General features: G+C 41.8%; 1 protein-coding gene across 6 annotated transcripts in view; it reads left to right on the top strand.

Annotated features, from left to right (window-relative positions):
- CHL1 (cell adhesion molecule L1 like) overlaps positions 1-4098 on the top strand; it is a 199875-nt gene extending 195777 nt beyond the window's left edge. For all 6 annotated transcript variants that reach the window (XM_089681930.1, XM_089681933.1, XM_089681927.1 and 3 more), the window contains one exon: positions 619-4098. In XM_089681930.1, coding sequence (XP_089538056.1) covers positions 619-820 — 202 coding nt within the window. In that variant the 3' untranslated portion in view covers positions 821-4098. The remainder of the gene's footprint in view (positions 1-618) is intronic.
- The last annotated feature ends 13193 nt before the right edge of the window (positions 4099-17291 follow it).

Raw genomic sequence — 17291 nt, 5'->3', positions numbered from 1 at the left:
GCATGACCTTAAGAGAGCGATTCACACCAGACATCCCAAGAATATTGCTACACTGAAACAGTTTTGTGAAGAGGAGTGGTCCAAAATGACTCCAGATCGTTGTGCAGGTCTGATCTGCAACTACAGGAAACGTTTGGTTGAGGTTATTGCTGCCAAAGGAGGGTCAACCAGTTATTAAGTCCAAAGGTTCACATACTTTTTCCTCCCTGCACTGTGAATGTTTACATGTTATGTGCAATTAAACCATGGCAACATCTAATGTTTGTGTAGTATTATGTTCAGCAGACTGTGTTCTTCTATTGTTGTGACTTAGATGACGTTCAGAGCACATTTTATGCCCAATTCATGCAAAACTCCACGTAATCCCAAGGGGTTCACATACTTTTTCTTGCAACTGTAAAAGAATATGGAGTATAACCACAATGAGGATACAGAAATAGAATGTTGTCACCCTAAATGAGGAAGAGCCTGAACAGGGACCTTTATAATTGCAACACAAAGTATTATTTTGATGAAAACTGCAGATAAAATTACATAAATATGACATTAATATGTTGACGTGCACATGGGATTCTAGTGATTGCATTTACATATAACTTTGTCTTCTCTACATTGCAGTGATAAGAAAGCATTAAATGGAAGTATGGACTCACTAAGCCTGGACATTAAAACCTTAGACAGTGTGGACAGCCTTGTTCAGTACAGTGATGGTGAACATAGTCACTTCAACGAGGATGGTTCCTTCATTGGGGCATATAGAGAATCCAAGGAGAAAAGTCCAGATGAAGAAAAGGCATCAGTTCGGCATCTCCACTCCTAATTAAGACAGTTAAGATTCAAGGAAAATGTATATACATTACACCAGGTTGTTAAAAGCAAACTCTGCAAAAGAAGCTTAAACAAGAGAAACTTGAATATCCTGTCACCTGGCCTCTTGTGACCAACAAGCATTATCATTTAAAAGAAACCTTTGAAAAAAGTACAAAGCTGCCATGTTTGACCTCATTCTGAAAATGCTAGTTGTTTGGCTGTCTCTGGAATAGTACATTCTAAATCACTGGCCTGGAACAGGTAAATAAGACAGTGAAGCCAAACTACTAAAATCCATACAAACAGAAAACTTTGTAACTATCAGTTTGCCATGACAGCCAGCTTACTAGAAGTCTAAAGAGAGATCAGGAATGGCAGCCTGTGCATTTCTACCAGTACAGGTTTCCATTAGTTTTTACAGTTTGATAGACTGGATCATCAGCAACCATCTCTTCATTCTTACCAGAATGCTATAAATTACCTGTGACTGCTAAACACGATCATTTATTGCTGGATATAAATATCAGTGTACATATAGTCTGATTCAGATTTTTATAGACTAAGGAAAAGTACACGGACAATGGGTGTCAGCAGTCAGCCTCAATGCATAAAGGAACATCTCACTTTTAGGGCTGATACATGTTACGCTTTCTCATGCAATTTCCAAATACGACTGTTTTTTTTTATCCTGCTGTTTAGTGATTGCATGGCCGTGTTTTCAAACATATGCAATTGAACTTTCTGATCAAATGGAATAGCATTCAGAATACCACTCAAATGAGACAGAACATTTCAATTTTATAAGATCAAGCTTGAATGTATGTGGTAGACTACTATGATCATTATCAATTTGCGATGCGTCTAATTGTTTTTCTTTTATTATGTGTGAGGTATTAGATAATTTTTTTTCCAATCCTTTTGAAAATGGCAATTAAACTGGAAAATTTGGCATCTGCGTGGCAATATTGCAAGATGAAGAAATAATCAAAGTTGAAATTATGATGGCATGTATAGCCAGCATTTATATGTGAGGTATGAATGCATAAGGGGAACTAACATTGTCTATTCTGATTAAAAAGTTGCACCCAATTTTGGTATAAGGTAGCAAAATCCATATTCAGAGCACAGCAAAAAGCACAAAAATCCAAAGTTTAAACTAAATACATATGGAAAGGGTTGACCCAAGGAAAGTTGCTGTGACAGGGGGAGAAAACAACATACATATATGGAAGGAGTGCCAGACTGAAAGATAAGATTAATTTATTGGCATTGTGTTAAAGACACCCAACATGTTTCAGGGATCAAAGGAACTTCCCCTTCATCAGGGCTTCAGTTAAAAATGAGAATCTTAAATGAACTCTAAGTAAAGGCTTCCTGTTTGAATCTGTGCAGGGAAGCTGATTACTGGATTAGGATGCCTGGCCAGCAGTATCTGCATCAGCAGTCAAAATAAGACCGGGGGAGAGATAGTGCATTGCACATGCATGAGTCATGAAAGAGGGAGAAAGCTCATTCCTGTGATACTGAAGGCATTTCCTACATACTGTGCGTCAAAGATCCTAGGCAGGTTAGGCTGATCTCTTATACTGGTAGTTTTTTGACCAGGCTGTGGGGAAGCTCCAATTGCCTACTAACTAGGTATGGCTTTTAAACTAAGCACCAATTTTGTAAGCTGCAAAGTGTTTTTAAAACTATTGGGACCCCTTGAATACATAGTAGATTTTATAACAAAGGTGAACTTGGTCCTTCAATTCTTTATTCCAAAAAGAAAAAGAAAACTGTTGCTCTAACTGCTTAAAAGTGTTTGCTGATGTTAGGCATTCATTTACTAGTCATGTATGTGAAGCCTATCTAAATTTAAAGACTCTTAAACTAAAAAAAAAGTTTGGGCTACAGTCATGCTACAAATGCGAAAGAAAAGAGGATAGGAATTACATCTTACACACAAGAAGATTCAAACTGCCTAATTAGTAAATATATAGAGTTGGGAGCATGGATATCATATAGAGTTGGGAGCATGGATATCATATAGAGTTGGGAGCATGGATATCATATAGAGTTGGGAGCATGGATATCCTTCATGTCATGTAATCCACTTTATTTGATGCTGATGTATATGATTGACATTCTTATAGGTTTTATTGAGTTTTATATACAGAATCTAGGTGTGCAACTGGCTTCATTGCCAGAAAGAAGCTTAAAGGATCTTTCATACTGACCTGTCATTTAAGTCAAGTGCACATTTTTACTATAGACATGCTATGCTCTTTATAGGGTTTAATAGCATCAGTTCAATTGTTTTCCTTACACCCAACAATGCTGAATGAAAACTAATACTAGTGCAATGTGAAATAGTTATGATTATTGGTCCTGAATGTCCGTCACTGTCCTATGGGAATTTGAAAAAAATGGTAAATGTGAACTGTATCAAATTGACTGGCCAAATATTGATTTTCATCATTTCTACCCTAGATCGTAACATAAATCATTTACTACAAATGTAAATTAGTTGTAATTTGCAAAACAAGAAATTCTATGCGTGAAATTCTAGTCATCACTAGTAACATTGCCATTACTAAAGATCTTGCTCTGTATGAACTTGCACGAGTTACACGGTCAAATGCACACATTTCAAAGGGAACTGTTGTACAGTCTGTGTTTAAGACCACCACTGCACCACTTGGTATGTGGATGTAATAAATTACATGGTAATTAAAGCAGAACTACACTGCATCTGAGCACCACAAACCGAAAACGCAATTTAATTCTTTTTAATATTCAAATTAAACTCACCCATCTGTCTCCACACTTTATTTTGAAAAACACTCTTTAGCATTTCTGGCCATGGTCATCTTGAATAAGGGCAGATGATTCATGTAGCAGTTACTTCCTGGAATCCATCTGCACTTGGCTCAGGCACGAAAGAAGGAGGGTGTGCTTAGCTGAGAAAACCCCTCCCCTGGTCCTGAAAACTCCTGGGATGTATGACATCATTTTGGCCTAGGTCTGGAAACCAGGAAGTAACTAATGAAATGTGAAAAGAAGTGTAAAAAAAGTAAATATGATATACTTTCCTATCTATTTACTAATGCTAGCAGTATAAGGATTGAAAATAGACAATGTTGATTGAAGAAGTGAAGTTCTGCTTTAAGTTTAGAAACTGAAGGAGTTTTAGAAGCTTTTGGTATCCAAGAGATGGTTCAAGGTTTTAATTGCTTTCATTATTTGCATTTTGTGTGTGTGTGTTTTTTTTTTTAAAGTTATTGTAAATAAAATATAATATCATTGGTTTTGTATGTGATTGTTTTTGTGCTGAGGTATCTCTGAAGGTCCAGAAGGGGTTTAAAAAGCCCCAGCTACCAGCCCACACCTTTTTTTTTATAAAACATTGGCAGCAGTAGGGAATAATAAATGCTAAAATGATTCTCTACATGTTCATCTTTTTTAAAATTATTTTTGAAGTTCTGGGCAAAGTAAATGTAGCAGGGATCCAACACTTCCAGGACTGTCAGATCCATATCATTGCAAAGTACACCTGCATCACATTCCCGCTGTCACCCTGTCCTGGTAGTCACACACAGCGACACGCTACATAACAGCAGAGCTCTGTGTCTTGTATCTGTGTGCAAATCTTGATGTAGCAGGAGCTGAACAGGTAGTGTAGAAGTTAAAGTGGTTGTAAAGTCTAGACATTTTTTTTACCTTAGAGCATTCCCTGCATTATGGTAAAAATGTTCCAGTATTAGTATCGCCCCCCCAACCCCCCAAATACTTACCTGAGTCCTCACTCAATGCAGCACTCTATTTCCTCTCTTTCCCTGCATCACGGGATAGGCAGCAGCAGGGGCCTTTGGCTCCTGCTGCTGTCAATCAAATCCTGTGAGAAGGGAGTGGGGACGGGGCCTAGCAGCACTGTGTGCGTCTATCGACACACACAGCCCAGCTTGGAAGAGGGCACAACTGCGTGCTATTACAGAAAGCAGAGGAGCCGAGAGCACCGATGGGGAACCCCTGAAGAGGAGGTTTCGGGGCCTCTCTCCAATACTATTGCACACAGCAAGTATGTATAAACCTGTTTGGGTTTTTTTTTATTTTTTAAACCGCTTCCATGCCTCCCTATAGCAGAAATACTGCTACAGGGCAGCACGGGTGTGCAAAATCACGTGTGTGTGTGTGCATATATGTATGTATATATATATATATATATATATATATATATATATATATATATACAGTGGGGCAAAAAAGTATTTAGTCAGCCACCAATTGTGCAAGTTCTCCCACTTAAAAAGATGAGAGAGGCCTGTAATTGGCATCATAGGTAGACCTCAACTATGAGAGACAAAATGAGAAAAAAAACCCAGACAATCACATTGGCTGATTTGGAAAGAATTTATTCGCAAATTATGGTGGAAAATAAGTATTTGGTCAATATCAAAAGTTCATCTCAATACTTTGTTATATATCCTTTGTTGGCAATGACAGAGGTCAAACGTTTCCTGTAAGTCTTCACAAGGTTGGCACACACTGTTGCTGGTATGTTGGCCCATTCCTCCATGCAGATCTCCTCTAGAGCAGTGATGTTTTGGGGCTGTCGCTGGGCAACACGGACTTTCAACTCCCTCCAAAGGTTTTCTATGGGGTTGAGATCTGGAGACTGGCTAGGCCACTCCAGGACCTTGAAATACTTCTTACAAAGCCACTCCTTCATTGCCCGGGCGGTATGTTTGGGATCATTGTCATGTTGGAAGACCCAGCCACGTTTCATCATGCCCTTGCTGATGGAAGGAGGTTTGCACTCAAAATCTCACGATACATTGCCCCATTCATTCTGTCCTGTACATGGATCAGTCGTCCTGGTCCCTTTGTGGAGAAACAGCCCCAAAGCATGATGTTGCCACCCCCATGCTTTACAGTAGGTATGGTGTTCTTTGGATGCAACTCAGCATTCTCTCTCCTCCAAACACGACGAGTTGTGTTTCTACCAAACAGTTCTATTTTGGTTTCATCTGACCATATGACATTCTCCCAATCCTCTTCTGGATCATCCAAATGCTCTCTAGCAAACTTCAGACGGGCCCAGACTGGTACTGGCTTAAGCAGGGGGACACGTCTAGCACTGCAGGATCTGAGTCCCTGGCGGCGTAGTGTGTTACTGATGGTAGCCTTTGTTACGTTGGTCCCAGCTCTCTGCAGGTCATTCACTAGGTCCCCCCGTGCGGTCCTGGGATTTTTTCGCACCGTTCTTGTGATCATTTTGACCCCACAGGGTGAGATCTTGTGTGGAGCCCCAGATCGAGGGAGATTATCAGTGGTCTTGTATGTCTTCTATTTTCTAATTATTGCTCCCACAGTTGATGTGTTCACACCAAGCTGCTTGCCTATTGCAGATTCAGTTTTCCCAGCCTGGTGCAAGTCTACAATTTTGTTTCTGGTGTCCTTTGACAGATCTTTAGTCTTCACCATAGTGGAGTTTGGAGTGTGACTGTTTGAGGTTGTGGACAGGTGTCTTTTATACTGATAACAAGTTTAAACAGGTGCCATTGATACAGGTAATGAGTGCAGGACAGAGGAGCCTCTTAAAGAAGAAGGTACGGGTCTGTAAGAGCCAGAAATCTTGCTTGTTTGTAGGTGACCAAATACTTATTTTTCACCATAATTTGCAAATAAATTCTTTCCAAATCAGCCAATGTGATTGTCTGGATTTTTTTTCTCATTTTGTCTCTCATAGTTGAGGTCTACCTATGATGCCAATTACAGGCCTCTCTCATCTTTTTAAGTGGGAGAACTTGCACAATTGGTGGCCGACTAAATACTTTTTTGCCCCACTGTATATGTGTGTGTGTGATTTTGCAGTTCTGGGTAGGGGCCCTACCCACGCCCTCATTCGCGGCCTCGGCTGTCAATCACTGGGTCCCGACCAGTGATTTCCCGCTGGCACCCAGCGATCTCCGAGGATTTCCGACGGGGGAGAGACCTTTATGTAAACAATACAGATCTCTCCCCTGTCAGCTCCTGCACACTGCTTTGTATGGCTGTGCATAGCAGAGCCATACAAAGCAGTGTGCTTACAGTGAAACACAGCACACCACCCACATAATAAAACAGCATGAAGCACACAGTTAGCCCTTTGATTGCCCCACATGTTAACCCCTTCCTGCCCAGTGCCATTAGTACAGTGTCAGTGCTTTTTATTAGCACTGGTCACTGTATTGGTGTCACTGACACCAAGTAATTTCCCCCCAGTGTCAGAATGCACGCCACAGTCCCACTATAAGTCACTGATCGCTGCCATTATTAGTAAAAAAAAAAATCCAGTATATATACACCACCATTTGTAAACGCTATAACTTTCACATAAACCAATTAATTTACACATATTAGGATTTTTTTTTAGCAAAGACATGTCGCAGAATACATTTGTGCCTAAATTTATGATGAAATTCGATTTTTCATATTTTTTTACTGGACATATTTAATAGCAAAAAGTAAAAAATATAGGGTTTTTTTTTCAAAGTTGTCATTTTTTTTGTTTATAGAGCAAAAAATAAAAACTGCACAGGTGAATGGCCTGGTCAGAAAGAGGGGTAAATCCTCTGGAGGGCAAGTGTTTAATTAAAATGACTTTACTATCACTTTAAGACATCATAGAGCATATTGTCTGGGCACAGAACCTAAGGAAATCTACAGAGACACAGAAATCAATCTGAAGACGAAGGTTCATGGCACACTGACGATCCTGTCACTAGCAAGAACTCAGCAGTGACAAGATCCCTAAAAGAAATGTCGCTTGCCATTGACAGAGTGACACCTTGCTCAATTGGAAAGTGAGAGAGTGATGTGTGAAAATAGGTATTTTTTTTCTGCCCTATATAGTGTTCCTGGTGACAACTTAACAATATGCCATGGATCTAATGCAGGCTTTTGCAGGAACCCCGCAAGTCAACATTCATAGATGTAGACTAGAGAGATGCACACAGGTAGACAACTAAACTAGCACCTACAGTTAGGTCCATATATATTTGAACACAGGCACAATTTTAATATTTTTCAGGTATTTACCAAAATATATTCAAGCTATAGTTATATAATGGATATGGGCTGAAAGTGCACACTCTCAGGTTTAATTTGAGGGTATGTACATCCATATTGGAGGAAGGGTTTAGGAATTACAGCTCTTAAGAGTAGCCATCCCCCCTTTTTCAAGGGACCAAAAGTAATTGGACAATTGAATCAAAAGCTGTTTCATGGCCAGGTATGGGCTACTGCTTCATTATTTCTTCATTAGTTAAGCAGTTAAAAGGTCTGGAGTTGATTCTAAGTGTGGTATTTGCATTTGGAATCTATTGCTGTGAACCTACATCATGTGTTCAAAGGAGCTGTACATGCAATTGAAACAGGCCATTGTAAGGCTTCAAAACTGAAACAAATTCATCAGAGAGATAGCAGCAATATTAGGAGTGGCCAAATAAACTGTTTGGTACATTCTGAGGAAAGAAGAATGCAGTTAGAGGAGAAGAGAGGAAAGAGCCAGGAGGAGGTGAGCTGTGTTGTGTTCTGTGAGCTCTTCCTCCTGTTGTCCATCCAGCACATGATACACGATCACTGATAGATCATATGTGACTGCACACACACAGTATGATTACCACCCCCTACCCACATTTCCTGCTACCCGGAGATCAGAAGCCCTTGGAGGAAGTGGTGGTGGTGGTGGGGGGGGGCTAACCATACTGTGTGTGTGTATACAGTCCCATACGATTTATCAGTGATTGTGTATTGTGCTAGATGGACGACAGGAGGGAGAGCCCAGAGAACGCAACACAGCTCACCTCCTCCCAACTCTTTCCTCTCCACTTTTTCTATGAAGTGTAATCTGGATTTTGGGAAGGGGGGTGGTATTTGCTAGGAGAAATGGGGGAAATATGTGCTAGTAGGAAAGTAGGGGAGAGAGAGAAGAGAGAGGGAAAAGAGAGAGAGAGAAAGAGAGGGAAGAGGGAGAGGGAGAAAGTAAGGGAGAAAGTAAGAGAGAGAGAAAGAGAGGGGGAAGAGAGAGAAGAGAGAGGGAAGAGAGAGAGGGAAGAGAGAGAGAGAGAATCATATATACACACACACACTCACTGAACTCTCTCGCTCTCTCATGGGGGGGGGGGGGGATTTTGTATTGCCTAGGGCAGCACAAAACCTAAATACACCACTGGCTGAGAGACTGAGCCAGCTGTGCGGTTAGGCATCTGGGCAGATACCGACATTATTATCAGGATCCCTGCAGAGCTTGGACCAATTCTGTGATGTCAGCTAACAGAGGACTTTAACCTGCTGTCAGCTGAATCTGGGTCACAGGAGTCCAGAACTAACTAGCACCTTCACCCGGCAGTACCAAGATCATTGGTTCAAAATCCAACCATGGCACCACCTGCCTGGAGTTTGCATGTTCTCCCTGTGCCCGCGTGGGTTTCCTCTGGGTACTCCAGTTTCCTCCCACATTCCAAAGACATGTTGGTAGGTCACTTAGCTACTTTCCAAACTGGCCCTAGTATGTGTATATATGAATTTAAGTTAGGGACCTTAGATTGTACACTCCTTGAGGGTTAGGGAGTGATGTGAATGTGTATATATATATATATATATATATATTTTTTTTTTTTACAGTGTTATATAAGTACCTGTTATAAATAAAATAAAAATAAATAATCAGACTGCATCTGGTGAGAACAAGCCCTTAGATCAGTATTAAACCCTCAGCTATTTAGCTTAAAGCAGTTGTTCAGTCATTGTTACAAATCGTTACAAAAACTAGAAGTCGGTAGCACTGTCCTCACCTGGCTGCTTTCTTCACTGGACTTCTTTCCCTGGCGCTAAGTGTGAGCATCCAGCTCTAACTGCTTGTGGGGAAAGAGGGGGGCCGAACTTCTGCTCAGATCACCAAGGCCACTTGATCCGAAATTAGGCAGTAGTTACCTGTGAAAACCCCCACCCCTTAAAAAAATAAAGTGCCAAGTGTAAAAAGGGGGGAGAAAGAACAGAACTTCCCTTTTTGGGTGAACACATTGAGCACAATAGCATAAAATAGAAAAAAGCCCAGTTCCGTGAGGCCGTATATTTTTGTGACATCGGCATCAAGGGGTTAAAGAAAAACATATTTAAATGTATTAAAATAGTCAGGGACTACTTAACAACCTACAACTATTGAGACAATTAAGAATTTAGTCAGATGTATGGAATGTACAATGTAGGGTATATAGTGCAGGAGTCTGTCTGCACAGAGTGCAAGGGTCAGGAGTACATAACACAAAGAGTGCTGCAGTGAGTTTCGGAATTAGTAATACAGAAAATACAGAGTGCAAAGGTCCGGGGAGTGTACTATACAGAGTGCAGGCGTCAGGAGTGTGTAATGCACACAATGTAGGGGTCAGGTGTGTATAATGCATAGTAGGGGTCAGGAGTACAAAATTAAAGGACTGCAGGAATCAGGGGTTTTAATGTAAAGTCAGCAGAGTGCTAAATTTCCCCCACAAGAAATACTGTTACTCACTTTCAGCAAACATTCCCATTCCCCCTCCAAAAAATCCAGCACTAATCTGTAAACTCACACCTCCCCAATTCCTCAACTGAGCACACAACCTCCTCCCACCCCAAATTCCTCTTCCACTCCAAATCTCCCCCCCCCTCAAGCAGAGACCTTCCTTTCCCCCAACCCCTTTCCTAAAACAAATTCCACCCCCACCCCCCATACCAGCACAAATCACCCCCCCCCAATCCCACCTCCCATCACAAATTCCCCACTCCTTCTGGCACAAATCTTCTCCAGCGACCCCAGACTCTTTTCTCCTCCCTCCCAAACACCCATTCCAGCAAAAACCAACTGCCACCTTCTAGCACAAATCCTTCCCCTCCTCAATACTGACCCTCAGCACAACCCCCCCCCGCAACAACCCCCTCTTCTAGCCCAAATCCTCCCCCTTCTCAATCCCGCCCCTCGGCACAAATTCCCAACCCCCTCTTCTAGCCCAAATCACCCCCCTTCTCAATTCCGCCCCTTAGCACAAATCCCCCCTCCCTACAACCCGCTCTTCTAGCCCAAATCCTACCCCTCCTCAATCACGCCCCTCAACACAAGTTCCCACCCCCACAACCCCCTCTACTAGCCCAAATCCTCCCCCTCCTCAATCCTGCCCCTCAGCACAAATCCCCCCCCCCCACAACCCCCTCTTCTAGCCCAAATCCTCCCTCTCCTCAATCCTGCCCCTCAGCACAAATCCCCCCCCAACCCCTCTTCTAGCCCATATCCTCCCTCTCCTCAATCCCGCCCCTCAGCACAAACACCCCCCCACAACCCCCTCTTCTAGCACAAATCCTCCCCCTCCTCAATCCCGCCCCTCAGCACAAACCCCCCCCCAACCCCCACTTCTAGCCCAAATCCTCCCTCTCCTCAATCTCACCCCTCAGCAAAAATCCCCCTCACAACCCCCTCTTCTAGCCCATATCCTCCCCATCCTCAATCCCGCCCCTCAGCACAAATGCCCCCCCCCCCACAACCCCCTCTTCTAGCACACATCCTCCCTCTCCTCAGTCCCGCCACTCAGCACAAATCCCCCCCACAACCCCCTCTTCTAGCACAAATCCTCTCCCCTCCCAAATCCCTCCACTCAGCGCAAATACCCCCCCAACACAATTCCTCTTATCCCCACTCCCCATCCCCCATCACTTCTCCCAGCATAATTCTTCCACCCCCCAGCCCAAATATTTATTACAGAACATGCCTCCCCAGGTTATTGCCCCCCCCTCCCCCCCAGTGCAGTACTCCCTCCCTTTCTGAAACTTAGAGTCCTCAAATACTGCGTGGCTCAATGCAAGAGGTAGCCTTTCCTCCCGCACTCATTTTCCCATTGTGCATGAGACAAACAGGAGGCTATGGCAAGCATCCTTTGCCTCTGCAAAGTGGGCGCTCATGATGTCTTGGACTTAAGGGCTCATTCACACCATGGTGCAGAGACATCAGTTTTTCTGCACGCTTTCTGCATAAGCACAACAAAATCAATTATTCTCTATGTGCCCTGTTCACACCACAACATTAGAATCATGTGCAGATTTTTTTCTGAGTGGGTATCCTCAACATGTATAAACTCATTGGAGCACACATGAAAACGGATGTCTCTGCAAGTGAAATCTGCAGATCAGTTTCCATCAGTTTTTTTTGTGTGTATGGTGTGTACAAGGCCAAAGCACCCTGCAGGAAAAATGGGGCACAGGACCTGGGTGCCTGGTGCTACCCACTCCCCTGCAGTGTAAATTGATGAAGTCAAATGCCAGAACTTGTTCCAGCATGTGCCCTGAGACTCAGCCCAAATCCATGTGACAACTGAATATGGTTGAAATACCTGGACAGTCCTGCAGAATCTAGGATGGTTGGAAGGTATGCAGCTATAAAGTGTAAGTATTATTATCCCAGGTACTTATACAGTGCCATAAATTTACATAGTGCTTTACATATATATTGCACATTCACATCAATCCCTAAGCTATCTAAGATCCCAAGCTTGCATTCATACATACACATGCTAGGGCCAGTTTAGACAGGATCCAATTAACCTACTAGCATGTCATTGGAGTGTGGGAGGAAACCCACACAGGCACAGGGAGAGCATGCAAACTCCAGGCATGTGGTGTTGTGGTTGGGATTTGAACCAATGACCCCAGTACTGCCAAGCGGAAGTACTAACCACTGTGCTGCCCACATAACCAAAACATTTTTTTTGTTCATTTCGGATGTAGTGTGTGAGAGATAGAACTATTTTTTCACTGTGTACTTGCTGGGAAGATTCACCCTCTCTATTTGTCCTGGTTGCCACTGACTCCAAAACAAAAAGTGGTAGATGTAACCTTAGGTAGATAATAATTTAGTGCTATTGGTGTATTTGGCAAACCTGTTCTGCTGGTATCCTAATGGGGTGCCTAGATGATGTGTTGAATGCTCCCCTGAACCAAGAAACTGCCTCAGAAACCTCAGAATGTGAAAGTAATATTTGAGCCTAAGCCCCTGTTCACAATGCTGCGATTTCAGGTGTGATTTGAGAATTGAAAGCGTACCTGAAATCGGATCTAGTGAATGTGAATGTGAGTGTCTTAACATACGTGATTTGCTGCAGCGAGATTTCAAAAGTAGTTCTTATATTACTTTTTCTGCAGTTTGTTGCAAGTTCACATATAGACTACAATAGAAATTACACTCCAAAACGTAAGAAATTGTTGTGAAATCTTCAGAAAACTCAGCAAACAAAATGGCAATTTTAAATCGCATCCAATGTGACCGGGGTCTAAGCCCCCGTTCACATCAAGCCCGACTTTGAAAATCGTGTTATTTAGCCCTGGTTCACAACGCCATGATTTTAGGTGCGATTTGGGAATTGAAATCCTACCTGAAATCGGGTCTAATAGATGTGAATGGGAGTGTCTTAACATACATGATTTTCTGCAGTGCGATTTCAAATGTAGTTCTTGTATTACTTTTTGTGCAGTTTGTTGCAATTTCACATACATAGACCACAATAGAAATCGCACTGCAAAACGCAATGGAAAACGCAAGAAATCGTTGGGAAATCTTCACAAGTTGCAAACAAATCTTCAGAAAACGCTGTGAAATCACTAACAAAATGCGCAATTTTAAAACGCATCCAGTATGAACCAAGCCTTACAGTGAAGTCGCTCGATTTCAAAGTCGGGGGACCCGCCGATTTCAGGTGCGATTTGCAAGACATCTAAGCCCCCGTTCACATTAAGCCCGGGTTTAAAATCGTGCGACTTACAGTGAAGTCGCACGATTTCAAAATTGGATCACCTGCCGATTTACTTGCGATTTGCAAGACATCTGACACAGATGTCTATGCAAATCGCATGAAAAGTAGTGCATGCACTACTTTTTAATCGGTGCGGTTCTGACCAAGTCGGAACCGCACCGATATGACAGCTCTAATAGCGGACAATAGGGTGCGACTTGGCCTACGATTTGCAAGTCGCCTGACATGCAAATCACACCTGATGTGACTGGGGACTGATACAGATGTCTATCCAAATCGCTCCAATCGGAACCGCACAGATATAACCTCTCCAATTGCGGACAATAAGGTGTGACTTGGCATGCGATTTGCAAGTTGCAGTGCATGCAAATTGCATGCCAAGTCGCACCGACGTGAACGGGGTGTAAAGATTGAAGTTCCTCACTGAAATGTTGGAGATTGAAATAAGGTTTTATTCTCGATGTATAATAGGTGCTACAGCAAATGAATTTCAGGGATCTCACATTGTCCCCTTCATCATGGCTTAAAATATATGGAACTCGCTGGTATGGACTCTCAACTGTTATTTAGACTAGGGATGCACTGATACTATTTTTTGATCAGTCACTACAAGAACCAATACTTTCAGTTAAGTACTCGCCGACATCCGAGTACCGATACTTTGCAGTGCAATATGTGTCAATACAAGATGTATGGATGCTTGTTAGCCTCCTTGTGATGGCAGTAAAGTAAAAGAAATAAATAAATGAAAAAGTTTTGAAAAATATTGTATAAAATAAATAAAAATAACAAAGTTAAAATACCCCCATCACCCCTGCGATCACCCCATATAAAAAATGTAGGGGAGCATGAGTATGTTCCTCTGTATACGCAAATGAAATCGCACGCGCAGGTCCCGCATGCATATGTAAATGGTGATTGCACCACACATGTAAAGTATCATTGTGAACGTTGGAGTGAGAGCAATCATTCTAGAGCCATACTTCATGGTTAACTCCAAACTGATGACCTACAAAGGTTTTAAAGTGTCGCCTATGGAGCATTATGGTAGCAATGCACTGATATATCGGCAGCAGAACTGTAACAGCCGAAAATAGTGTTATCGGCATTTTGCTGATAGGAAAAAAGGCCAGAAAACACACAATTTTACCACGTTTAGGGTGTGTTTTTCATAGGTCACGTGACTCAAAAACCTGCATCAAGATGCAACATGTGCGCATTTTTTATGCATTTTCAATGCATTTCAGGCCTGGTTCACACAAATGCAGTTTGCGTTTTGTCCGTTTTGTAGTCCTTTTTGCGTTTTTACATGCATGTTTTTGATGCTTTTTTAGGCGTTTTCTATGGGGGGTTTTGGCCAACTTGTTGCTGGGCAGATTAAAACAGCAAAACGCATCAAAAACGTAACGTGTGTTTTTATGCATTTTCAATGCAATTCAGGCCTGGTTCACACCAATGCAGTTTGCGTTTTGTCCATTTTGCAGTGTTTTTTTCAGTGTGTTTTTGCATGCATGTTTTAGATGCATTTTGTGATACGTTTTTTATGGGGAGGTTTTGGCCAACTTGTTGCTGGGCAGATTAAAACAGCAAAATGCATCAAAAACCTAACACGTGTTTTTTATGCGTTTTCAATGAATTTCAGGCCTGGTTCACACCAGTGCAGTCTGCGTATTGTCCATTTTGCAGTGTTTTTTCAGTGTGTTTTTGCATACATTTTTTGATGCGTTTTACGTTTTTTATCTTTTTTTTTTTGGCCAACTTGTTGCTGGACAGATTAAAGAAAAAAATCAAAAACAAGGCAAACATGTGAAAATGCTACAAAAATGCACTACATGCATTTTCTGCAGCATCTCCACTGAACCTAAAAAAACAACATTTTGTGTTTAAAAAAGTCCCTGACCTTTTCCAAAAACTCAGCAGCTCAAAAAAACATAGATGTGAACATGTCCCATAGGAAACCATGCTAAATGGACTGTAGTGTGTTTCTGCAAAAAGCCAAAAAAACAAACAAACAACCGCATTGCTGTGAACCAAACCTCAATGGGGAGGTGCGTTTTTTTTTTTTTTTTAACACACCAAATATGCACCAAAAATGCGGCAAGCAGGATTTTTAACACCGCAAGGGAAGCACAATGGACCAGTGTTATGACATACATTAAGCCTGGGTTCACATTGATGCGGAATTAGCAGCGTATTCAGTGCAAATTCCACATCGGAATTGCACCCCGTTCATGCGAACCGCTGTGGGTGTGTATGTTAACAACACCCCAAAAGTGGTCTGCAAAACGCGGTGTGCTGTGCATAATCGGATCGCATAGGTGTGAATACCCATGCAATGCAATTCTAGTGCAGACCCAAGAAAGGGTCCTGCACCTACTTGGTGCGGTGCGATTAGAGACATACAAAATGTATGGTTCCAATCGCACCGCATGCTGCAATTGCATGTTATTTGTACAGGAATGAGGTGCGGTTCCTGTGCAAATCATATGCAATATACCGCACCGCACATATGTGAACTCAGGCGGAATATAAAGGGATGCATTTTTCTTGTTCCTTTTTTTTTTTGCAGTTTTGCTGTGCTTTTTGCATGCATGTTTTTGACACATTTTGTGATGCATTTTTATGGGGGGTTTTGGCCAACCTGTTGCTGGGCAGATTAAAACAGCAAGACACATCAAAAACATAACACATGCATTTTATATGCATTTTCAATGCATTGCAGACTTGGTTCACACATATGCAGTTTGCATTTTGTCCATTTTGCAGTGTTTTTTGCAGTGCGTTTTGCGTTTTTGCATGCATGTTTTTGACACATTTTTTGATGAGTTTTTTTATGGGGGGGGGGGTTGTCCAACTTATTGCTGGGCAGATTAAAACAGCAAGACGCATCAAAAAACGTAACACACGTGTGTTTTTTATGCATTTTCAATGCATTTCAGACTTGGTTCACACATATGCAGTTTGCATTTTGTCCATTTTGCAGTGTTTTTTGCAGTGCGTTTTTGCATGCATGTCTTTGACACATTTTTTGATGAGGTTTTTATGGGGGGGGGGGCTTTGGCCAACTTGTTGCTGGGCTGATTAAAACAGTAAAATGCATCAAAAACTTAACACGTGCGTTTTCTATGTGTTTTCAATGCATTTCAGGCCTGGTTCACACCAATGCAGTTTTTGATGTCTCCATTTTGCAGTGCGTTTTGCGTTTTTGCATGCATGTTTTTTATGTATTTTTTTATACGTTTTTTATGGGGGGGTTTTGGCCAACTTGTTGCTGGGCAGATTAAAACAGCAAAACGCATCAAAAACAACATGTATGCATTTTCAATGCATTTCAGGCTTGGTTCACAACAATGCAGTTTGCGTTTTGTCCATTTTGCAGTGTTTTTTTGCACGCATTTTATGTTTTTGAACTTTTCTTTGGCCAACTTGTTGCTGGGCAGACTAAAACAGCAAAACACATCAAAAACAACATGTATGCGATTTTTATGCATTTTCAATGCATTTCAGGCCTGGTTCACAACAATGCAGTTTGCGTTTTGTCCATTGTGCAATGCGTTTTTTTGTGGTGCGTTTTTGCACGCATTTTATGTTTTTGAACTTTTCTTTGGCTAACTTGTTGCTGTACAGATTACAAACACAAATCAAAAACACGGCAACCATGTGAAAATGCTACAAAAACGCTCTACA

The sequence above is a fragment of the Staurois parvus genome, unplaced genomic scaffold, assembly GCF_062004578.1.
Source record: "Staurois parvus isolate SC_StPar_1 unplaced genomic scaffold, SC_StPar_1.0 ptg000282l, whole genome shotgun sequence".
Taxonomy (NCBI): Eukaryota; Metazoa; Chordata; class Amphibia; order Anura; family Ranidae; genus Staurois; species Staurois parvus.
Note: the sequence above shows the minus strand (reverse complement) of the source record. Positions and strands in the feature narration are given on the sequence as shown.